The sequence below is a fragment of the Barbatula barbatula genome, assembly GCF_947034865.1.
Source record: "Barbatula barbatula genome assembly, chromosome: 3".
NCBI lineage: Eukaryota > Metazoa > Chordata > Actinopteri > Cypriniformes > Nemacheilidae > Barbatula > Barbatula barbatula.
In genome coordinates this window covers 3,489,272-3,515,350 of record NC_136764.1, presented here as the reverse complement: position 1 = coordinate 3,515,350, position 26,079 = coordinate 3,489,272, and the positions used below count along the sequence as shown (strand labels likewise).

General features: G+C 40.6%; 1 protein-coding gene across 1 annotated transcript in view; it reads left to right on the top strand.

The window, feature by feature from the left end:
* Window positions 1-6,965: 6,965 nt before the first annotated feature.
* The window catches only part of LOC306891701 (NLR family CARD domain-containing protein 3-like), a 31,234-nt gene continuing 12,120 nt past the window's right edge, over window positions 6,966-26,079 (top strand). The window contains exons 1-10 of the mRNA XM_079452175.1: window positions 6,966-7,061; window positions 7,335-7,402; window positions 7,749-7,859; window positions 8,038-8,089; window positions 8,436-8,640; window positions 9,016-10,783; window positions 11,099-11,272; window positions 11,696-11,869; window positions 24,986-25,159; window positions 25,569-25,742. Of these exons, the coding sequence (XP_079308301.1) occupies window positions 7,377-7,402; window positions 7,749-7,859; window positions 8,038-8,089; window positions 8,436-8,640; window positions 9,016-10,783; window positions 11,099-11,272; window positions 11,696-11,869; window positions 24,986-25,159; window positions 25,569-25,742 (2,858 nt within the window). The 5' untranslated portion in view covers window positions 6,966-7,061; window positions 7,335-7,376. The remainder of the gene's footprint in view (window positions 7,062-7,334; window positions 7,403-7,748; window positions 7,860-8,037; window positions 8,090-8,435; window positions 8,641-9,015; window positions 10,784-11,098; window positions 11,273-11,695; window positions 11,870-24,985; window positions 25,160-25,568; window positions 25,743-26,079) is intronic.

The following is a 26,079-nucleotide window of genomic DNA, read 5'->3' as shown; positions in this document are numbered from 1 at the left end:
TAGTGATTGTTTAATTTGTTTTGTTTTTAAATTGATTTTGTTTCAATTCGTTCTGTTTAGTGATTTTGTTATGTGTTTTGGTTTGTATGGAGTTTATTAATTTTCTTTTCGTTCCAGATGTAGTGGGTTCAGCGGATGACATCACGGCAAAGTGCGTCCTCCGCAGGTTCCGCTTGAGACCGGATGTAAGTGCAGACTTAGGAGCGCACACATCGCTGTCTAGCGCGACACTCGCGAGAAGCTCTTCACTGAGTTTGCCATTTTTCTTTTTGTTTAAGTTCGTTTTTTGTTATGTGTGTTTGATACTCGCTTGCTCGTTTACTGCCGGTCTGTAAGGACGATGATCGTGCCGTAGCAAATTCCGCAGACCAGCTGCGGCGACTCCGTGATCTGGCAGGTGACTAAAATCTCGTATCAATTCTTTGTAATTCTCCTCAATCCACGAGGTTTCCCATAACGGGTGAAGCACATTGTTCTGCAGTTTCTGCTAGAATTGTAAAGGTAGCTCTTGGATAGGAACTGTAAAGGTAATTGTTTGTTTTATTATAAATATATATTTATGATTGGAATGAATGTATTGTTACAGTGTTAGGTTTTAATTGTGTACTGTGTTTTAACAGTGTCATCTGAGTTTTTGTTGACCACTGTTTTTCCCATTACTTGAATGTTGTGAAATTTCGTTTTCTAGTATTTGAACTTTGTTAATTGTGTCTTGAAGTATTTGTTTGGGTCATTGGTTATACTTTGTTTTCCTTTTGTTTGTTTTGTTCGTTGGCTGTAGCCGCCATTTCTATGTTAATGGTCCCCTTGGCCACTAAAGGGTGGTGTATTGCAGTGAAGACACAAAGTGGATGTATTGGTGCTGTTGATATTACATGTGTGCTGTGATTTGATTTCTTGGCTTGTACTAATCATGACTAAGGGGTTGTTTTAGCTCTGCCTCAGAACCTTGTCCGTTCGACGCGATGTGCTGGCTACAGCCTATCTGTTAAGTGTCTTGATCTTGTGTTACATGTTTGGCTAAATAAACTAATTGAAGCCGTGTACCAACACACACACTGAAGTGTTCATTCCTTTGCAACTTGAGCGGGCTTATTGCCTTGATGGGTAATTAGGGTGAATGTGGACCTTATCACATTAAGATACTGAAAGTCTTAACTGTAGTCAACTAGGGACTTTCACCCGGATATACTAGTACTCAGAGAAAATCTAAACCCCAGGTTCGGTCTTTCCAGAGAGGACTGAGACAGTTCTGCCAAATAGAACAAATGTTTATTTTATTAAAGTATAATTCCTATGACAGTCATTAAAAAGTACCTTCAAATTCAGTTACAACACAGACCAAGAAAAGGTACTTAAAATAAAGAAAAGAAAAACAAACATGTAAACACTACGGGCAGCCTTGGATCATAAAAGGCACTAACAAGGAAAGAGAATTCTGCCCCACCTCAAACACTACAAACACACACACTGGTGTTGCTCCCTAAACAAAAGAGAATGAGAAACTCACTCAGTGTTAAACACTGCACCCCTAAAGAGAGGTGTGTAAAGTACCCTTTCTACTATTGAACACAGGAGACCCGAACACTTACAATAATTACAATTAACCACAAACAAAGAAAACTGTATAAATCAACAGTTACTGGTTCTTCAGTGAACTTCCGTCTACAAATACAAATGATGTAAAACAAGTTCACGATCAGTCTGACACGACTGTACAGGTTCAGCAGCACTTGAAGGGTGTAATGACTGCAGGACACAAACTTTACATTATTCACTAATATAAGAAAATCACATTCCACATCTCACTCATTCACAAACCTGATTAACCAATGAACAGAATAAATGCCCTGAACTGCACGACTCCGCTGGAACAGGCAAACAGGACTCAAAGAGTAAATCAAACCCCGCCATTTGGAAACTGTCTTTTATATAGAGCTCCATCATAGTGATTCACCAGCCGGTGACCTGACGCCGCTAAATCTACTGGGCAGATAATGCCAGTTCTCCACCAGGGGAGTTATAGAGAGATTTCTATCCACTACAAGAAGCAAGAACTCTACTGGAGGAAGAGAACAACCAGCAAGTGAGTGAATGACTGACACGGTTTGATTTAACATAGAAGTTTATATTGACAAAACAAGTTGTTCTCTTCACTTAAATCCAATAAAAGGAATATCAGGTATAAACAATAAACCAACTGTTATTGATCAGGATGACTGTCACTAACTCATCTGTTTCCCTTTTATTTTAGGGTACAGGAATCACTGCATACACTCTTCAGAGAGATTATGGATAAGCAATAAAAGAAACTGAACAACACTGTGATCGTCTCCCTTTGAATTTAACCAAATAAGTTTGACCAAAGAAAATCTACAGTTTCACACCTCGGCTGCACAACATGACAGTAATCAGGTGTTAAAACATACAATGAGACTCAAATTCTTCTCAAATGTCACTGGAATGCTGGAAAACAGAAACATTGGTTTCTTCAAACTTAGTTACTTGGTATGACATTTAACATTGAAGAAACACATTAAGATGCTTTTTTCACTTTCTTTTGACTTTGACAAATGGACACAAAATAATAAAAAACAAGAAATGGACATGAAATGGGTTTTAGAAGTTGTAATAGTTGTAACAGAAGAGGAGGTGGAAGGAGCAGAAGTGGAGCAGCTTTGATTCTGAGGCCTTCAGTCTGTAAGCTCCAGATCCAGAGCCTCCCAGAATCTTTCTGTGTCATCTGCCTTCGGTTCTGGTGTTCAGCCAGCTGCTGGTGCAGTATGAAGGCATTGACCACTGTGATATCCACAAAAGGGTCAAAAAGAGATCGATAGCACTTTCTGGATCCATCGCAGGTCCAGAAGCCTTTTTGAAGGAGATCCTGGAACAGTGATGGTCTGGTGTAAAAATGATCCACATTCAGCCTAAAGCCTGTTCCTAGAACCCTGATGTCAATCTCTCATCACCGATTCATAGCGGACTGTCTTGCCTTTTCATTACTGGATATAATGTTGTGAGGAGGCTTTTCAAGACCAGGGGTCTCATTTATAACCGTTGCGTTCGCACAAAAAAGGCACTGAAACAGGCGTACGCCACTTCACACGCATAAATTGTGATTTATAAAAACAAACTTGACGGGAATATTTGCGTACCTGCACGCAAACTGTGACCCATGTGTACGAACATTTTGGAGACGGAGCAGTATTGGCGACAACCGATGGTGAACTGAGGGATTGACGGTAGATAGGTAGATTAATGAAATTAAACACATTGAACTTGAAAAGTTGCGCATATAGACCTATCCATATAACCATAAACATACAAATCACTTTCAACCCTCATTATGCGTCCTAATCATAAAACATGCATGTCCACAATACCAATTTATATAAATAAATGGGAATAATTTATCAAATAAAAGTGCATCAATTTCATTTATTTTACTTTCATTTGCTAATGATCTAAGGGTGGGCGTATGGGGTTACCACTCATTGTCTGATTGGTGTGACAGGTGTAAAGGCTTGAATGTGATCGCTGTAAACATAAATACTACGGTGAAACCCCATCTACGACATGATGGATGCGCTGGCATTGCTGGAGGACTATGCCAATGGCAGACTTAGGAGGGAAAGAGTGTTTAGAGACCGTGAAGATTTCCTAGCCCACGATGATGACTGGCTAATAAGCCGATTTAGATTCCCTAGACCCATGCTTTTGGATCTGTGTGCTGAATTGGGGCCGACATTACAAAGGCAAACTACACGAAACCGCGCCATCCCGGTACCATCCCAAGTCCTGTCAGTTTTAGGATTTTTGGCAACCGGGAGTTACCAGCGGGAGTTAGCCGACAGGCAAGTTAACAATATGATACAATTTTTTTCCTGCGCAAAGCTTGATGTGGAAACTTATAATTCTGTTAATTTGACATAGGTCTGGGATTTCACAGCCGTCACTGAGCTCCTTAATGCCTGCTGTTTTGAAAGGGATTATTAAAATGACAAATCGATACATAAAGTTTCCTTACACTATTGGGGAACAGGCCAATATCAAAAGGCAATTTGCAGCAATGTCCGGATTCCCAAATGTAATCGGCGCAGTTGACTGCACTCATATTGCTATAAGGGCTCCACATGAGAACGAGTACATTTATGTGAATCGAAAACATGTGCATTCCATAAATGTGCAAGTTGTTTGTGAGGCCAACATGATTTTTACAAACGTTGTGGCGCGATGGCCTGGTTCAACACATGACTCGTTTATTGTACTGCACAGCAGTGTAGGGAATAGACTTGAAGCAGGTGCTGTGCGCGATGGGTGGCTTCTTGATAAGTGAAAATTAAATAATGGTCTGTTTTCTAACAGTTAAAGCCTAATGTAAAATTAATCTGTTATACTGGTAGGTGACAGTAGTTACCCCCTAAAACGTTGGCTCCTCACCCCATTTCCAAACCCTCAGAGTGCCGAGCAAATGCGTTACAATGATGCCCATGCTCGTGCGCGCTCTGTAGTTGAGAGAGCCATTGGCCTCCTCAAGTGTAGATGGCGTTGCCTTGATGTTTCGGGTGGTAGACTTTTATATCAACCAAAAAAAGTCTGCCAGATCATCATGGCATGCGCCATTCTACACAACATGGCACAGAGGAATGGTGTTGCTCTCCCCCCGACCTCCCTTACCTCCAGCATGAGGAGCCTGACCCACACCCCCTCCCCAACATGAACGGCATCATCAGGGAGCAAGGATCCACGAGGAAATAATGCAGCATTTTTGAAGGAACAACACAAAGGTTCATTTTTTAACAAGATCTTTTAATGTAGACGCAATGTCGCCCAAAACAACCCTTATTTGTTGTAGCTCATCTGCTATAACCTTAATTGCGTCAATAGTGTCCCTCTGTGTCTGGAGTACAGCCTCCGTTAACACCCGGCCACTTCCAACCGTGCCATGGGGTCTGGACGCGCTGCTGCTGGGGACCTCCGAGTCCGGACACTCCATAGTTGCTGCAGACTCAGCGCTGGGAGTCTCCTCGCCACCGTGTGCTCCCATATCCTCTGGAAAAACAATACCACAATTACTTATTGTGCTATATTTTATTTTATTGTGCTAATGCAATAAAATTATTTACCCGTTTCCACCATGTCCGTGTCTCCCTCCGTGTCAGGCATAATACCGCACACACTGGTTTCTCCAATTATAGAAGCCACTCATGAGGCAATTTGCATTGTCTATATATGGTTGAATGTGGGCGGAGAAAGGGCGGTAAATGATTTTTTTTGCACGCAAATTATCAGGTAGGCTGTGATTTATAAAGTGAAAATTGCGTGCAGGTGTGCTTACGCACGGTTTTATATATCTGATTTCTTTTTTTCGTACGACATTTTTGGCTTTTGTGCGTACGTACACTTTTAGTAAGGTTCCTACGCAGAGTTTTATAAATGACGCCCCAGAACACTTTAAACACTTTTATACACACACAATCTTGTCATTTATGAATTTCATAAAGTACTGATCATATATGCATTCTAGTGTCATGGACCTTTCTGACAATATATAGTTTATGATATATTAATAATTTAAACCAAATATTGAAGTAAATGTACCGCCAGACATTGAGCAGCACATAACGTTTATTATTCACACTCTTGTCATTTAAGAATCAATTACTCTTCTTACATAAATGATTTGATAAAACAGTGATGAAATATTTATTTTAGAGTCTTAGACCTTTCCAACAATATAAGATTTGTCACAATCAGAAAATAATTCACATGCATAATATTGAGCCTCGTGTTAAAGACAACCGGTATGATGGTTGGAGTCCTTGAAGGAGGCTGCTGGAGAAAGTTCCGGGGTGACAAAGATCTGAGTCCGGACAGGAGCAAGGAACTTATGCGATCTTGGTTCCGCCGGGACGAGCCATCTACCGATGAGCCGGGGGGAGAATTCAACAACAGTTTCTCAAGCGATTGGTTTTTAAGACGATAAATCCAGTATCAGTTATTGCTTGAGTTTATCGATTATTGTGGATATGATTATATTACAAAACCCATGTTAAAGTTGTTAATCTTGAGAATTGTGTAATTATCCCCTGTTGTGTTAAATGGTCTCGTCTAATATCTTTATAAGGAAAGGGGCAGATGGTCTGGTTGAATCTGTTTCTCTTATAAGTCCTGTCAAGTCATTTCTGTTAGTTTGATGTTGTTTCTCTTTGTTTTATGTCTTGTCGTCTGGAGGAAGAAATAAATGATCAAGCGTCTATGAGTTGAGCTTGTGGATCACTTACCTTGACGTTGGTTCTCTCACATGCACATAAGAGTCCACACTGGAGAAAAGATGTTCACCTGCACTCAGTGTGGAAAACAGTCTCATACAAAGACCGACTGGCAAAGCTCATAAGAACTCACATTGAAGAGCGTCTGTACTCATGTGTTCAGTGTGGAAAGAGTTTCAGACACAATAGTGCGCTTACTGTCCACAAGAGAATTCACTGGAGAGCCCAAACACATCTTCAGTGGAGGAAGATCACCCAGTTAGCCTCAGACGTCTCACCCACGGGCCGTTCATTCAAAGCCATCATGGTTCCCAGACCTTCAATATGTGCTCACATTCTGGAGAAACACCATTTATCTGTTATGAGTGATAAAACATATTAAATAAACAGAGAAAAACATGTAAAGACTTTTTGTGGAATATGTTTTTATTGAATGACGTGAGAATTTCAGGAAATCCATAATGAAGAGAAGTGAAGTGTGTGAGTGTGGTGTGAGTATAAGAGCCAGTTAAGCTGCATCACATAATCCATACTGGAGAAAGAGCGTCACTGGAGAATAAACTTCATAAGTATTCATATTGTGAAGAGTTTCACTCAGCAGGTTCCTGGAGAGACGTCACACTACTGCCTACATGAGGAAGAACCTTTAGCGCAGGGGTCACTAACTAGTGGACTTCGGTCTGAATGAACTTTGATATCATCTGACTGTGGAACAAGCCTGTCGTGCCTGAGCCATTTTACAGCAAAGCCTCGTTCAAGAAAATAAATCATAAACAAGCTAAAAACACAGTAAGTATAAACAGCCTCATGTTTATTCAGTAGATTTAATATCGTCTTGATCTGAACATCACATTAAGTTTATTGGTTGAAGAACTGTCTTGAATATTGTGTTGTTTTTGGAATCAGGAAGTGTGTTTATAAACTCAAAACATAAAAGTGACGTTTTGAAAACTTAGTTAAACTGTTAAGAGCAAATGTGAAGCTCAATGTTGTGGACGGACTGATGGGAAAGAAGTGTGTATTTCTGAGATGACACATAACACATCAGTATTTTATTTACAGGTTTGAGATTAACTCTTTATATTCTGACACTGTGTGTTCATCATGAATCTCTCCAAAGAGACCAAAAGGTGAGAAATGAAAGATTTTAATAAACTTAAATGTGTTGTTTATAGTTAGATGTGTTTTGATCTGACAGATGTAAGAGTTTGTATTTAATAACTTACTTTAGTTTAAATAGTTTCAGTTTAGTTTCATTTATTATTTGTGGTTTTATAATCATTAAAATGTAGAGACATTTTGTACTTGGACATTTTATACAGATTTACTAATTATATTGTTATGAATAATATTAAAATATGTTTTTATAATTTAAATAAAGTATTATTATTGGGTGAAATATCTCATTAATACAAGTGCTTTATTGAAAAATGCATAAAACTGAACATGAAGTAAAGTGTTGTAATGTTGTTTTAGTTTGACTGGTGGAGAATCTCCTAAACCCAGCTGTGTGTCCATGAAGAGTGAAGAATCAATGGATAAACCAGTTAACTTCAGTTTAGGAGACTGTGATGATCCAGATGTGAGGTGAGAACAGTCTGATGGTTTAGACGAGTAAATCACTTCATCAGTCTTTATTCTCTGATCTGAGTCTGTGCTGTTGATGTTACTGCAGATATTCACTGAACACTTTACTGACAGATACACACATTAATCCATGTGTTCACTGTATGAAACACATATTTCATTTATTGTTACATTACAGAAACACAACAAATGTCTCAATCAAAGGGAAGCACATGGAGTCTGTTTTCCAGGTGAGTGTGTGTGTGTGTGTTTGTGTGTGTGTGTGTCTGTGTGTGTGTTTGTGTGTGTGTGTGTGTGTGTGTGTGTGTGTGTGTGTGTGTGTCTGTGTGTGTGTGTGTGTGTGTGTGTGTGTGTCTGTGTGTGTGTCTGTGTGTGCGAATTCAATATGAATTAAAGAAAATATGATTTTGTTTGTGTAGTTTTGATGTGTGTTTATAGTGTTTAAATGTGTTATAGGTTTCATGAAATGAGATTCAAGCAATTTAGAGAAAAACTGTGTTCACTAAAATGAGCATTAAAACCTTTTTCTGACCTCATAAGAAAACAAAATCCTGTGTGTTTGAACAATGTTTTCAGAAGCTTGAGCACAAACTCATCTCTCTGATGAAGAAAGAGCTGAAGATCATCAAGAGTCTAGTGAGTCCAGATTACCCATCATGCTCTGAGAGAGAAGAGGAGGATGATGAAGATCAGATCAGAGTCAGAGAGATGTTTCTGAAGATCACACTGAACGTCCTGAGGAAGATGAAGCAGACAGACCTCGCTGACAAACTACAGACCAGTAAGAGCTCTCAGTCATGTGACTATGACATCACTTTACCTTCAGACGAACAGACACAGTGTCTGTATTTACTGATGATTATAAGTGAAAATACATTTACAGTTAATAAATCAACAGAATAGAACCATGAAGCTTTTTGTGTTCATCTAATGTCATGATCAGCAAAATCTTAAAACACTCTTAAGGTCAAATATAAGAACAAATTAGGCAAAATTATTCATTTGGTTTAATAAGCACGGAGAGCTTTACTATATTAAAATGACATTAAATAAGAAAAATACATATTTGCTTGTTTTTATGCTGTAAATTATGTAGAATTAAGGATTTTCATAATCGTTTACATGTATTTTTATTGATATTCCCTTTGTTTATCAGAATTGGCCCCTTTATACATGAAGAAACACAAATCCAGACTAAAAGCGAAATTCCAGAGAATGAATGAAGGAATCTCAAGTCAAGGAAGCTCAACACTTGTGAATGAGATCTACACAGAGCTGTACATCACAGAGGGAGGGAGTGAAGACATCAATAATGAACATGAGGTGAGACAGATTGAGACGGCATCCAGAAGATCAGAGACACAAGAAACACAAATCAAATGTAATGACATCTTTAAAGTCTCACCTGAACTAAACAAACCCATCAGAAGTGTGCTGACTAAAGGAGTCGCTGGAATTGGAAAAACAGTCTCTGTGCAGAAGTTCATTCTGGATTGGGCTGAAGAAAAAACAAATCAAGATCTTCACTTCATATTTCCACTTCCTTTCAGAGAACTGAATCTGATCAAACAGACAAATATCAGTCTGATGGATCTTCTTCATCAGTTCTTCACAGATACAACAGAACTGAGATCGACAGACTTTGATGATTATAAAGTTGTGTTTATCTTTGATGGTCTGGATGAGTGTCGTCTTCCTCTAGATTTCTCAAAGAATCAGAGTTTGTTTGATGTCAGAGAATCAGCGTCAGTGGATGTGCTGCTGACAAACCTCATCGAGGGGAATCTGCTTCCTTCTGCTCTGATCTGGATCACCTCTCGACCAGCAGCAGCCAATCAGATTCCTCCTGAGTGTGTTGATCTGATCACAGATGTACGAGGATTCAATGACCCTCAGAAGGACGAGTATTTCAGGAAGAGAATCAATGATGAGAGTCTGGCCAACAGAATCATCACACACATGAAATCATCCAGAAGTCTGTACATCATGTGTCACATCCCAGTCTTCTGCTGGATTTCAGCCACTGTTCTCCAGAGAATGTTGAGTGAAGCAGAGAGTCCAGCACAGATCCCCAAGACTCTCACTCACATGTTCACACACTTCCTGATGTTTCAGATCAAACTGAAGAGTCAGAAGTATGATGGGAAATGTGAGGTAGATCTTCAGCAGGCTAGAAAGAGTCTTGAGTCTCTGGGAAAACTGGCTTTTCAACAGCTGGAGAAAGGGAACCTGATCTTCTATGAGGAGGATCTGAGAGAGTGTGACATTGATGTCAGAGAAGCGTCAGTGTACTCAGGAGTTTGTACTCAGATCTTCAGAGAGGAGTTTGGACTGAACCTGGGGAAGGTGTTCAGCTTTGTGCATCTGAGCGTTCAGGAGTTTCTCGCTGCTTTGTTCAAGTTTCTGTCATTTCTTCAGCAAACATCAGAAAACTTCAGCGGATTGAGATCAAACATGAGTGATTTACTGAAGAGTGAAGTGGACAAGGCCTTACAGAGTGAGAACGGACACCTGGATCTTTACCTCAGATTTCTTCTGGGTCTCTCACTGGAGTCCAGTCAGACAATCTTACGAGATCTGATGACACAGACAGGAAGAAGCTCTGACAGTAAACAGGAAATAGTCGAGTACATTAAGATGAAGATCAGAGAGAATCTCTCTCCAGAGAAATCCATCAATCTGTTTCACTGTCTGAATGAACTCAATGATCATTCTCTAGTGCAGGAAGTACAAACATATGTGAACAGAAGAGATTGGTTTAGTCTTACTGGAGTCCGTCTCTCTCCTGCTCAGTGGTCGGCTCTGGTGTTTGTGTTACTGAACTCAGAAGAGAAGCTGGATGAGTTTAATCTGAGGAAATATGGTCGATCAGACGAATGTCTTCTGAGGCTTCTGCCAGTGATCAAAGCATCCAGAACAGCTGAGTGAGTCTTTACCTGCAGTTTCACCTGAACATCTAACAGTCCACATTACTGTAGTTAATGTCCTACAGAGACACAATAAAACATGATGGAATTGTTCACTGCATCTATAGAGTGAGAGCTGCTCTCTTGTGGCTTTTTTCTGATGTTCATTCATTTGTTTTTTATTTATAATTGTCTGTCAGGGTTCAGTTCTTGCAGTGATTCTCTATCAGGTGCAGATGTTGCTTCAGCTCTTGTGCAGATGATTCTCATTGTTCAAACATTATCTCTTGATGTGTTTATATCTTCACTGTTATCTTGTTATTTTTCTTTAAGTCTGAGTCGCTGTAAACTGACAGAGAAAAGTTGTTCATCATTGGCGTCAGTTCTCAGATCAAACTCCTCAAGTCTGACAGAACTGAACCTGAGTCACAATAATCTGAAGGATTCAGGAGTGAAGCTGCTCTCTGATGGACTGAAGAATACAAACTGTAAACTAAAGACATTACAGTAAGAAAATCCTTAAAGCAATAAAGTAAAACATGTGTATGTATTATGTAAATGAAGGTCTTCATAAGTTTATCAGAATCATCTTTATATGTAAGAGACTCAGCAGTGACTGTCAGTCAATGACTCTCTGTTGATTCAGATTCATACAGAATTATCACCAAACTGAGATCATTTTAATAACTAACTTGAACATATTAAACTATTCATGATATTATTGTATAATGATAGTGATTTACAATCATTTCATTTATTACTTGTATCTTTTAAAAAGGGACATAATTTGATACATTGATGAATTATTATTGAATAATATATGAATAATAAAAATATATTTAAGTATAATTAACTATAGTAAGTAATTGTGCTATTAATTATTGTCTAAATGTTATCGTCATTATTTCATTTATTTTCTTCTCTCTTCAGTCTGTCTGACTGCAGTATTGGATCTGAAGGTTTTGTTGCTCTGACTTCAGCTCTGAGATCAAACCCCTCACATCTGACACAACTGGATCTGAGAGGTAATAATCCAGAAGATTCAGGAGTGAAGCTGCTCTCTGATCTACTGAAGGATCCACACTGTCAACTACAGACACTACTGTGAGTTACTGATCAAATTATCATTTAGTTATAAACTCACTTTTAAAAAAAAATTAACAAACACAAAACCTCATATCCATTAAAATGTGTTTTTTAAAGCTCTAACTCTGCAGCAAAAGAGCTCCAACAAATATCGACTAAATGTTGGACTTTTAATTCAGTCCTGCATGTTCAAAGATTTGAGGAATCGAAGAGATAATTTTTACAACAATACGTGAAGTTTATCATCAGATGTAAAAGGTTCTACAGCGCCGGTTTGGTCTCTCGACAACGAGGGGAACAACCCAGAAAGTATATTTTCACAATTATTTATACAGGAATGTGAGCCGTCCGTGTCTCCGTGTCTCCCCCCTTGATCTCGGGTTGCATCTTCCCTTAGTAACCAATCAGGTCCTGTTAAACTCCTGCTGGCAACTTCCATTCCCTGAAAAACACCATTCTTACAACTGGGGCACTTTTCTGAAGCCAGCCTTTGTCTGCAATTTTCCTTGACTTTAACAAAACATCTTTTAAATAGTTATATAGCATACACATTGTTATATAATTAAAATACATCTATTAAACTTAAAACACTTCATAATTTTGACACACACACAAAAATGTACTGGTTAAAAGACAAAGAAACACTCATTGATTTTATCCATTGATCTTAATTCCCACAATTCCCTCTCTTGACCTCGAAAGAGGTAACACATCATCTTCTTGTTCTTCTAACTCACTGGACAATAAAGGCATAAGGTACTGGGCCGGGCCTACTTTTTCCTCTATGGCTGTCACAATGAGCCTGTTACATAATGATCTAATACACGGAATACAACAACATCCGCAGGTGATTGTGATAGCCAAAAATACTCCTATGGACCCTACAATGGACATCACTAATGCTTTCCATTTCCCCAACGCCTTATCTAACCATCCCCTAATTGGATTGTCCACTCCCTTTTAAACCTTCTAATGCCCTAGGTACTGATCCGTCTGGTGCCGTATTATTAGGGATGTAAGTACAACAAAGATCACCAAACATAACACATACTCATCCCTTCTCTGCCAACAGCATGTCCAGAGCCATACGGTTCTGGATGGCCATCAGTGAGGTTGGCGCTATTTGCTCTGCTAAACCATCAACGGCATCCCTTGTCATATTTGCTAATCTCATCACATTATAATGCACATAATTAATCCTATCTACATTCTTGTTTGGGGTGACTGGAAAAAAAGCAGCTATTATTGGTATATTCTCAAAACCTGCTGCCACTTGGTTTGCTAGTTTGTATTCATCTGGTACTCCTCTTGGTATTCCTATCGCTTCGATATACGTGGGACTATTCAAGGACAAATCTACACTTGAACCTATTGCTCTCTTTTTAATAACGTGTCTCCTACGTCTTCTAGTCAATGTTGCTGAATTCATGGTTTCCGTTCTGACTGCTCTGTCTCCTATCAGGGTGATCGGGGCTCCCAGTCTTACCAAAGCACACACTCCCTTTGCCTTCTCAGGTATCCTAGTAAACAATCTTCGGTCTCCACAATAATAATACAAACCTGCCCTAGCCCACGTGCCTATTTTTGTCCAATTATCTGCTATTATCTGATCACACCACTCCTTGTTTATCTCCCCCAGGTTGATGGTTGGTGATTGATGTTTAATATCATAACAAGTATAATTTGCTTTCTTTGGTGTAAATGGAGCTGCCTTTGAAAAGTTGGTTATTGGTGGGAATATTGCTGCTAGTGTACTACAATTTTTTGGACTGGCCATTCTTGTCAGTGCTAACATACACTCATACCCCCATTTATCATTTTGGTACAACGGTGCTGGTTCAGTATATAAATGGGGTCTTGCATTAGCACATCCTACACAATCATCTAACCTCTGTTCTCTGGCTGTGGTAATTATCCATTCCAGCCACAAATTATTTTCCCCATATCCTGTGGCTCTTTCTATCATATCTTCTGGTTTTAACATGGTGTAATCTATTTCTACTACTCCATTCTTTTGTTCTACCGATAATGGCTCAGCTACTGTCTCATTTCTTTCCTCCTCAGGTGAATTGTTCACAACAAATTTTATTACTGCTTTTCTATCTGTTCCATTATAAGGAAAAATTCCCCTGTATAATTGGTTGATCCAGTTCTGGTGGATATTGAAAGGGTGAGTGAATTTTGGCTTGCACTATAATCTCTTTGTATTTTGAAATCAAATTTGGTCGAGGTACGGGTCCAAAGGTTAGGTTCTTCCGGGGTCCAACCACCGGTATATGCTATTACCTTATTCCATGCCGGACACCATTCACCCCTATGGGTTTGCCTAGACTGGTACGCCTTACAAACACTGTCCATATTCCAGTCCATGCATACATATACCTCGTACCCCCTCCATGAGCTATTTTTCCCCCCACAATTTATGACAGTGCATAGGTCGAATGTAAATGATGTGGTCTTGCCCCAAACATAGTTGATTACGAGTTGTTCACATGGTAACCTCTTATCGACTATGGCTTTTTTGTGTCTCGGTTTCGATGTGTTATTGTTGCTTTCCTGACCCTCAGTTAGGCTAAAAATTATTCCTACTGTGACTCCTGAAATTATTAATAGGATCCCCAACAGCTAACAGTTTTCCCACAGCTTCATCTCGTTTACCTCTCTAGTACTTTAAAGGGAACAATAAACACACTCTTAAAAAATTAAAATGGTTAAACACACAGTATACTTAATGAAAATATGCGATTAAGAAAAGATATATGGTTAAAATCACACAGAATGTACTTAATTGTAAGGAATAAATGGTTATACGTTAATGAATATGAAAATATGAAAATCACAATAGCAATAATGAATATGAAAAATATGAAAAATCACAACAGCAATAATATATATTGATTATAAAGAATAAATGGTAATACGTATTTCCACATCCGTGAATATTTCACTCAAAATCCGTTGTACTTTCTCAAAGTCCAGTTTATCCAGACCACACCCCAGGCGGGGTGTTGAAATACCCTTTACGTTATTTTCCACACACCAATCTCTCATACATCTTATGCTTTTGGTGAAATTGTCCTAGGTTGGCCTCTCGTTGTAACATTCTTTAGTTATTAAGTGGAAAATGATTCTACTGTACTTCTCTTTGGTCAATGCACATTCACCTGGTTGTCTGTTCTGTGCAATCACCTTTTCAGTACCGTACCTTTGTTTGAACTGCTTGGCTATACCTGCACTGTATGCACAGTCAGCACTTACACAGTGAGCCAATGGTTCTGTCTTTGGACTTGTGAATACGTCACCCGTTTAATAAATTATTTGTAGCTGTTGGAGTGTTGGGTGCTGTTCTTGTTCTGAAGATGGTTCGGTACCTGCTGTCTCAAAAGCTTCAGCACCTTCCCTCTCTTGGACCTGACTCCTCAGGTCCACCCGTGTTTCAGCAAGATTCCTACAAGGGGGTTCACAAGCCACAGAAGAGGTTAAGTGAAACCAGGTGCCTCCTTTTCCCTGGAGTTGAACACAATGTGAGGTACGTGCTGTCACTCGGTGGGGTTGTGACCAGCGTGGTTCATTCCATTTCCTTCGAAATGTTCTAATCCTGACCCAGTCCACTGTGACTGGGGTGAGCCGTTCAGCTGGATCAGGGTTGTCCTGATGTCCATGATGTCAGCAGTTAGTTTGTCAAAATATACAGTGTGAGACAATGGGCGTACAGGTTCCTCCGTCAGCGCTGTCGTGGGTGCTGGAAACTGGCGACCTGTAAGCAATTCAAAAGGAGTGAAACCGGTGATTCTATTAACAGATGAACGGATAAACATTAGTTCGATAGGGAGAGCGGCTAGCCAATTATGTTTTGTCTGTGCACAGATTTTAGCCAATTTCAGTTTTAATGTGAGGTTCATCCGTACGACTTTACCCTGGCTCTCAGGATGATAGACGGCACCGTACGCATGTGTAAGACCCAAAGATTGTTCCACTATTTTTAGGTGCTCGTTCTTGAAATGAGTCGCATTGTCAGATCTGATACGGCGGGGGAACCCATAATGAGGTATATATTGGTTAATTAAACACTTAACCACGGCCGTACTGTCCTCTCGGCCGACATGATAAGCTTCCGGCCATCCGGTGAAATAGTCAACAATCACCAAAACATAGCACTTGCCATTTACTCTCATAATCATGTCGGTGAAATCAATGACAATCTCCTCCCCTTGGCCACAGGTCAGAGGGAATGAACCCTTTTAGGCTTAATGGTGGGTTTCACATTATGTTCTTGACATATGTTACAGGTTGTCACATGCCCTGTGACCATGGCCTTCAAAAAAGGGTGCCACCAGTGTTCAAGGGCCCTCATCATTTGTTTATCACTGACATGTCTCACCCCATGAGCTTGTGTAAGGATTGATGGGGACAATGTGACTGGAAGCGCAGGGCGTCCGTCGGGTGCTTGCCACAGCCTATCCGAGGCACACACCGCCCCGTGTTGAACCCATACTGATTTTTCTTCTGGGCTGCATTTTTGTTGTTCCATCTGCAAATATTCTCGTGTAATAAGTCAGTGCTGGTTCTTTCAGATCGACATAACATTTGTGAGGTGATGTAACCAGCAGCTGCCTTCGCTGCCAGATCTGCAGCATTGTTACCTTCAGTTAAAGGACCTTCCGTCTTAGAGTGGCCAGTACATTTAATTACTGCCACCTCCCTAGGGATCATCAGAGCCTCTAAAAGGTTTCTGGCTTCATGCGCATGTGTAATGGTCGACCAGAGGATGTGATAAAGCCACATCGTCGCCATAAGGGCATTTCAACATGTACAGCTGTAACAACATAAGCGGAGTCAGAATATATGTTCAAACTGTCATGATTCTGCTGCATCATGTCATGTTTCTCTTAGTGTAGTGGCAGGATCATGACAGAACCTCATGTTTAATGTGGAGAGAGGCAATATTTGTTCTTATGGCCTTCCATAATCTCTCTCCGGTCTCGTCTTTGTTCCCATCCTCTCGTTACCTGATTATTGATTAATGCCCTACACCTGTCCCTAACTTGATTTGGTCCCTTATTTAATGCCCTCTTGTCTTCTGTCTTGTGCTGGTTCATTGTGGTTTGTGTGGTGAGTTCACATGTCTTGTTAGTTTAGTTTAGTGTAGTTTTGATGTTCATCTTTAAAGTTTATTTTAGTCTTGTTTAAGTGTATTTAGTATTAGTCCTGTCATGTTTTTGTATCCCTGTTTTGTTCTGTTACCCCCACGTGGGTCTTTGTTTTATTATTTATTAAATATATGTTAACCCCTTACCCGCTGTCTGCACCTGGGTCCTCTGTCCTTGTCTCACCACTCGAGAACCATGACAGAATGAACCAGCCATAATCGGACCCAGCAGACAGAGGGATCGTTGTGGCAGCAGTTGAGACCGCCGGTCTTCCCTCCAGGGTCGAAGCCGCCGGAATCCTGTTGGCCGCAAAAGATCCCCAGCCGGGTATTCAAGGTCGGTGCAGCCGGGCATTTCCGCCCGGTGGAGCTGGGCATTCCTGCCCGGCGGAGCCAGGCATTCCCGCCTGGTGGAGGCGGGCATTCCCGCCCGGCGGAGCCGGGGATTTCCGCCTGGTGCATGCGGCCATTCCAGCCCGGTGCATGGCTGTTCGTGTCTGCCGGCTCTCCTGTTCATGTCTGCTGGCCAACGTGTTCGTGTCTGCCGGCTATCCCAGTCCGCGTGTCTGCCGGCTATCCCAGTCCGTGTGTCTGTAGGCTATCGTGTCTGCCTGTCTTTGGACTTTTGTTTGGACTTCCCCCTTGTTTGGACTTGTGTGCCCCTTCCCTTGGACTCTTGTGCCTCCCCATTTTGGTTTTGTATTATGTTGCCTAGTTTTTGTCACAGTCTGTCTTGTCTTGTTTGTGCCTTGAGGAGCATCAGGTTGCTGCTCCTTAAGGAGAGGCTTCTGTCATGATTCTGCTGCATCATGTCATGTTTCTCTTAGTGTAGTGGCAGGATCATGACAGAACCTCATGTTTAATGTGGAGAGAGGCAATATTTGTTCTTATGGCCTTCCATAATCTCTCTCCGGTCTCGTCTTTGTTCCCATCCTTTAAGTGCTATGAATGTGCGCTCTGCCTCTTGTGTCCATTCTATTTCTGCCCTGAGATTTTTCATTCCATGTTCTCTGATTAGATCTCTTAATGGGGTTGTCAGTGTAACATACATCGGGATATAGTGTCTACTATAGCCTGTGAGACCGAAAAATGACAACATTTCTTTTACCGTAGTTGACCTTGGATGACTCAAAATACCTTTCCTTTGTGATGCAGTAAGCGTGGACCCCTGTGGGGTGATCATGCGACCCAAAAATGTAACACAAGGTCTGCATAGTTGCAGCTTTTCCTTACTCACTTTGAACCCACACTTATGTAACTTTTGTAACACAAGCTGGCTCCCCTCCAGACATGCCTGTTCTGTGGTGGCTGCAAGGAGTAGGTCATCAACATACATGATCAGCACACAGTCTTCCGGCAGACTACAATCCTGTAACTGTTGCTTCAGTGAATGATTGAAAATCCCAGTGGACAAAACAAACCCCTGGGGTAGCCTGTTGTAAGAATATTGATAACCCCTATATGTAAATGCCACGCAAGCCTTACATTCCTCTGCAATGGGTATACAGAAAAATGCATTAGCTAGATCAATACACGTGAACCATTTATGGTTTGGAGATAAGATTGGAAGACCAGTATATGGGTTAGGTACTGTTAACGATGGTGTAGCCACAACAGCATGGATTGCTCTCAAATCATGTACCAACCTGTACTTGCTTGTGCCTGGTTTGGGCACTGGAAAAATAGGTGTGTTCCACCTCGACTTATATGGTGTAATAACACCTCTCTCTAGGAGACCTTGTACTGTTGCGGCCACACCCTCGTCCGCCTCAGGTTTGTTGGTAGTGCGGGTAAATTTCTAATGATGTCTGCTGCGCCTTCACTATCTGATTGCTCTCTGCCATGGAATCTAGAAATTTGTTCGTGAAGTAACACCCCAGTGTCTTCTGTGTGTTCTTTTACCCAATAGGCTTTTTGTGTCTTTGAATATGAGATTCCCTGGTTTTCAGTGGGTTCCCAGTCATGGGCTGCCAACAATCTTTTGGTCATTTTGCCTAATTCCCTAGCCTCATGGTTTGGATGTAACGCTAAAGAAATGTGTGGTGCTGCCGTGTCTGACATTTCATACCAATTCATTTGTTATTCTGTCAATAGGATTGGTACTACGACTCCTTCCTTTCCTACCATAATACCAGATCCCCTCAATACCCATTTCCTACCCTCTATTTCCTGAAACATATCTTGATAGGGCGTGGTGTCATCCCTATCGTAATATAGTGTGCAATGAGGGGGTCAATGGGTGGCAAAAAGGTGTCTAAACTGGTAATCCACTGACGATGCTTGTTATACCTGGATACAACACTATTTGGGGCTACGCTATGGTCTAATATTACCCAATATATATCTGCGTCTTCCACCTCCCCACAGGATGTTAGCATCCAATGGCTGTCTGTGGTGTGACCTGAAAGGGAACAATTTGTCTTTGTACCATCTGGAAATGTGACTAACTCCTTCTGCTGAACACAATATACTTGCTTCCAACTTAGTCAATAAGTCTCTCCCTAAAAGGGGAATGGGAGCGTTACAGGAGAACAGGAATGAGTGCGTCAAGCACTGATTTGCAACTGGCACTCGTAATGATTTTGGCATTGGCCATCTCTATATTCCACCAGAGAACCCTGTCACCACCACCATTTTGTTACTTAAGTCTGTACTTTGAATCACGCCCTCAGTAACAGTGGAGTAGGTGGCTCCAGTGTCCACCAGAGCCTTCAGTGGTCTATCTTTAACCACGATTTCCATAAGAGGCTCGGCCCTACCCCTCATGGTGGTTCTCTGTGTGCCCCTTCAACATTCCTCCGCCCCATCCTCCGGGCCCCATGTTTGGTGCATGGGCGCCTGTAGGTTGGAGAATGGCGGGAGATGTTGCCCCGGGTTGTTTGGGGTCTGTGGTCCCCTGCCTCGACCACCGAAACCACCTCCTCGGGGACCCCATCCCCCCGCAGGTGGACCGTTGTGCTGACCTTAACCTTGTGCCGGTTGTGGACAATCTCTTGCCCAGTGTCCATGTTCACCGCACACAAAACACTGGTCCCTGCTCCGCGACCTCCCCCCGGGCTGTCCCTGCTTACCTGCGTTACCCCTCCAATTTCCTCTTTGCCTATTGCCGTGTCCCCAAGACGGGTTGGGCTGCGGGTATGGTTGTGATGCGTTAGGCTGTCCCTCAAGGAGATGCCCCAAAAGGGGGTCCTGTATATGGTTGGCTTTGTTGTGGCATTTGTTTAATCTTTTTTTCCCCCCCTTCAGTTTTTGCCTTTTCTAACTGCAGTTTTAACAATTGTGTCTTCACCTTCTCAAGTTCCTCTGTCTCCTTTACAGCCTTCTCTACCGCTCTGTCAGTGTGATGTACTAAATGCCTTTCCCATACCTTGTTGCTTGCTATTGGGATGTCTGGGTTATTTTCCATCATTTGCTTGATACCATTTGGGGCACCTGTCATAACTGCTGTTCTAAATATATCTCGTGTAATGGGATTGTTCAAACTATTTTCTTCAACCATCTGTTCCCACTCAGCAGCGCAACGAAAATAATAAGCCGCTCCAGTCTCACCTGGCTTAATGCGGAGCCTGATGTTTTGATACACGGTGGGTGGCAAAGGATACAATCGTCCGAGTGCTCTGCTTATATCTGTGCTCACTCCAGCGAATGGCGTTCTGTTTGGCGTCATAGTTGTTTGGGCTTTGAGTTCAAAACTGTGCATTTGTGAGGTTGTCAATATCTGGCCTAACAGGCATCTTATATCACCCACGGCCAAAATGTTACCATGACTGAGTGTTGTTAATTTACTCAGCCACCTGTAGCCCCCTGAGGTGATCGGTGGGAGCTTACTAGCGATTGATGTCATGTCGCTGTGTGACCAGGGCTGATATTGTGTCCCTCCCCCACTCCTCACCATTAATGGGGCCTGTACTCCCGGATACAGCTGATTCATTGGACCTGTTCTCTCACCATTAACGGGTGTTGTGTCCCTTTCTCGCGTTCTACTTCTGGTTCTGCTTGCTATAGATTCCTCAGGTCGTTTAATGACCATTTTACCTGTGATAAATAGCCGGTGCACACTATCTCCTTCTAAACAAGACCTCTCTTCATCCACACTATCTTCCTCTCCATTTCCTTCTTCTTCCTCTTCCCTGTCTTGCTCACCTGCTTGCTCGCCTTGTCCACCAATGTGTGCTATAGAGACATCTATTGTGTTTATCGCGGCTTTTAATTCATTCTGTACTATCCTATTCAGGTCTCTTACTTCCTCCCTCATTAACTATACCACAGGGATGTGCAACATCTATTTCTCCCCTGTTCAGAGACATCAGCACTTGTTGGTTTGGGTGAGCTGGGCTGGGTGAGGCGTATGGAGGGGGCTGGCTCAGGGTTGGGTACAGAGGGCTGGTCTTTTCAGGGGGCGGGGCGGATGGTCTACCCTGACTGCTTCCTTTTTCAACTTCCTTTTTCATTTTAGCCTCAGAGCTGCTCACTGCTCTCTCCTTGTCATTCACTTTTGCTAAATTAATTGCTGCTATTCGACTCCACATTCTTAGCTTTTTCTGCAATTCTTCTTCTTCCCCCTTATATTTCCTTGCACTATACCACTTAATTTTGTCCTTCTCGTTCCTACGTCTATTCAACCTGCAATGTGCTTTCCTTTCCATGTTCCTAATTTTTGGTGCTAAAAGCACCCTTAATTTATCTGTATCTCCCCACGCGCAGTCTTCACACAATGCTATCCAAAATTTATCAATCTCCTTCTGTCTCTGCTTCTTATCTTTCGGCTCGGTCTTTGCCATTAACATGCCTGTAATGTTTTGCCACTGCACCAAAACCAGAGGACACCCGCACTCATCACATTCCTTCTGAGATTCCGCCATTATTAACACTTATAAAAAAAATACACTCTGTTTTCCAAACGTCCCTTATGAAAACACATATGTAATTATTATACAATCATGGCCTTTTCCTATTATACACAATAAACAAGTAAAATTAATTTATGGCTTCACACAGCCACAGGACTTTAGCCCACAGATTTTATGGTTCCCAGACCAAAGGATTTTTTTTTTAACCCAAAGCCTTTATAGTCCCAGACCAGAGGGGTTCCAAACCAAAGGCATTTATGTTTCCTTTTAAATCTGATTTCTTTCACTTCAGTATCTTAATTATAGCTTAACTCGATCGAGATGTTCATCAAATTCAACACAGAAATTTAGTATGTCCAATAGCAGAATTCGAATTAACAGGTTTAAGCTTACCTTTTTTTATTACCTGAATCCGTCTCGAGGTTTCCCTCGACCCATAGGGTCCGCGAAAATGGAATGCCGAAATTCTCTTCTCCTCAAATCACGTCGGGAATCACCAATTGTTGGACTTTTAATTCAGTCCTGCATGTTAAAAAATTTTAGGAATCGAAGAGATAATTTTTACAACAATACGTGAAGTTTATCATCAGATGTAAAAGGTTCGACAGCACCGGTTTGGTCTCTCGACAACGAGGGGAACAACCCAGAAAGTATATTTTCACAATTATTTATACAGGAATGTGAGCCGTCCGTGTCTCCGTGTCTCCCCCCTTGATCTCGGGTTGCATCTTCCCTTAGTAACCAATCAGGTCCTGTTAAACTCCTGCTGGCAACTTCCATTCCCTGAAAAACACCATTCTTACAACTGGGGCACTTTTCTGAAGCCAGCCTTTGTCTGCAATTTTCCTTGACTTTAACAAAACATCTTTTAAATAGTTATATAGCATACACATTGTTATATAATTAAAATACATCTATTAAACTTAAAACACTTCATAATTTTGACACACACACAAAAATGTACTGGTTAAAAGACAAAGAAACACTCATTGATTTTATCCATTGATCTTAATTCCCACATAAAGCATCTGTCATTTATACTGTGTGTGTCAATCGCTTCAAACCCACAGACAGATGTTTCATAACAACCACAGACGACCACGTTCATCGGGTTTGAGTCTAAAATATAAACCAAACATTAAAAGAAATGAACAGCAAACATTATTAAATATAAAACATGTCTCACCTTGTCACAGTGCAGTTTAATGTTTTTGTTATTAAGTAGCGGCGAGGTTGAAGCTAAATCTGTGACATCCAGATAATCCAAAAAGATGCGCAGATATTTAGTGCAATGAACTGCGACTGCGCAACACTGGCACATGGAGTACAGTTTTAATTATTCACAGTTAACGTGACAAATATTATTCATCTTGCAATATTTATACATCTGACTTGAGCAGATGAGATTGTTATGTGACTGATAAAATATAAAACTACTGACAACATTCAAACAACAAATGTAATGTAACTATTAAAATGCTCTCATCATAAACAGAAAACTAATTTACTTACTAAATGTAACAGTCACCAGCTGGAGTGCCCTTAAGAACCACCAGAGGGCACTCCACATCAAACTTATCATTCACTCACAAACTACATTTCCCAGAACTCACTACCCGGACTCATCAGCACTGATTACACACACACCTGCATATCATTCACATACACATATATATACCCATTCCACACACCCATTCCACACACCCATTCTGGGCGAAGTCTTGTTCTGTTACGCACTGCTCCGAGACTTGAATATGAAATCCAATAGCAGCTTTATTAAAGGGCAATCCAACGGCGTAATCCAAATAACAGGCAAGGGTCATACACAGACAGGCAGTCCAAACTAAGAAACAAACAAAACAAAGAAACAAACAAAACAAAGAAACAAACAAAACAAAGAAACAAACAAAACAAAGAAACAAACAAAACAAAGAAACAAACAAAACAAAGAAACAAACAAAACAAAGAAACAAACAAAACAGGCAGGGACCAGAGGCAAAAGCGTAAACGGGGAACAAGGCAAGAAATCCAGATGACAATAAACCAGGGAAACGCTCAGAAATGCAGTGTGAACAAAACAAGACTTCGCCCAGAATGGGTGTGTGGAATGGGTATATATATGTGTATGTGAATGATATGCAGGTGTGTGTGCAATCAGTGCTGATGAGTCTGGTTAGTGAGTTATGGGAAATGTAGTTTGTGAGTGAATGATAAGTTTGATGTGGAGTGCCCTCTGGTGGTTCTTAAGGGTACTCCAGCTGGTGACTGTTACACTAAATAAGCCTTTTCATGCCCTTCATACCAGAACTACTTCTGTCTTTAAATCATTTCACTATTAGATCCTTGTTGATTACTAAATGTGACGCTGCTTGTGAAAAAAAAGCAAAAGCAAAAGTCTTTTTACTGTCTTCAACATAAAATCATCCTACAGAATATTCTGTGAAAATATGACAACACTATCTTCAATATTGACTGACTAATGTCATTTTAAAGATTGAAATCTCAGTGAAATTAATATTTGATGCTTGTTATAATAAGTTAGATTTTGAGACTTTAGTTTGGGTTTTCACAGGGTCACAAATGTTTACATGCTGATCAATAATGCTAATGCTCAATATAGATAAAAAGGTTGTGGTTCATAAAATATCACAAATCTGGTGGAAAGTTTGGAGACTTTTATCAAACAGTAAACCGACTGACAGATACAAATCCTTTAAAGTTGCTGTATTTAGTTTATTGTTGTGAGTCTATTGACCTGCTCTGCGTGTCTGCACTACTGTTGTTAACATGAACACGTGTCTGCTGCTCTTCATGCGGCGTGTCTTTGGTGGAGAGAAGCAGCGCACGTGGATCAGAAAGGGTTGACCTCTGACCCCGCTGTCTGCACTTGGGTTCTCTGTCCTTGTTCCCTCAACACGTTCCTGACACCTTGATGCTTCATACGATATCCTGAAAGATAGAAATGAGATCAGAAGTGATCATTAAAGATCCATCTGTTAATGCTTTGACTGTTATTCATCTCTGTGGCAAATGCAGCGTTATTCACATCAGAAAGATCCATCATGCAGTCAGAAAACAGTCATAAGTGTCTTAATAACATTGTGACTCACTGTTATCTTGTTATTTCTCTTTCAGTCTGAGTGGCTGTAATCTGACAGAGAAAAGTTGTTCATCACTGGCGTCAGTTCTCAGATCAAACTCCTCAAGTCTGACAGAACTGAACCTGAGTGACAATAATCTGAAGGATTCAGGAGTGAAGCTGCTCTCTGATGGACTGAAGAATACAAACTGTAAACTAAAGACATTAAAGTAAGAAAATCCTTAAAGCAATAAAGTTAAACATGTGTATGTATTATGTAAATGAAGGTCTTCATAAGTTTATCAGAATCATCTTTATATGTAAGAGACTCAACAGTGACTGTCAGTCAATGACTCTCTGTTGATTCAGATTCATACAGAATTATCACTAAACTGAGATCATTTTAATAACTAACTTCAATATATTAAACTATTCATGATATTATTGTGATTTACAATCATATAATTTATTACTTGTATCTTGAAAAAAGGGACATATGATACATTTATGAATAATAATTAAATAATATATGAAATAATTAAAATATATTAAAGTATAATTAACAATATTTAATAATTTTTCTCCAATTATTGTCTAAATGTTATTGTCATTATTTCATTTATTTTCTTCTCTCTTCAGTCTGTCTGACTGCAGTATTGGATCTGAAGGTTGTGTTGCTCTGACTTTAGCTCTGAGATCAAACCCCTCACATCTGACACAACTGGATCTGAACTATAATAATCCAGAAGATTCAGGAGCAAAGCTGCTCTCTGATCTACTGAAGGATCCACAATGTCAACTACAGACACTACTGTGAGTTACTGATCAAATGATCATTTAGTTTTAAACGATTTTGTTTAATTCAAGTGACTGTCGAGTATTTTTGCTGTTTCACTCTTGTTCTTGTGTAAATTTGATGTAGTTGACAATGGCGACTTTTCAACAAAACCTCGGTTATGTCAATTTTGTCCGGCCAAACAACAGCGATATTCCAAAGTAACGTCACCATAAATGATACCACATCATATCTAAACAAATCCTTCACAAGAATCCAAAACACTGAATGAATGCATGAACATGCACAGAGACTTACAGATAACAAACACAAACCCTCATATCCATTAAAATGTGTTTTTTAAAGCTTTAACTC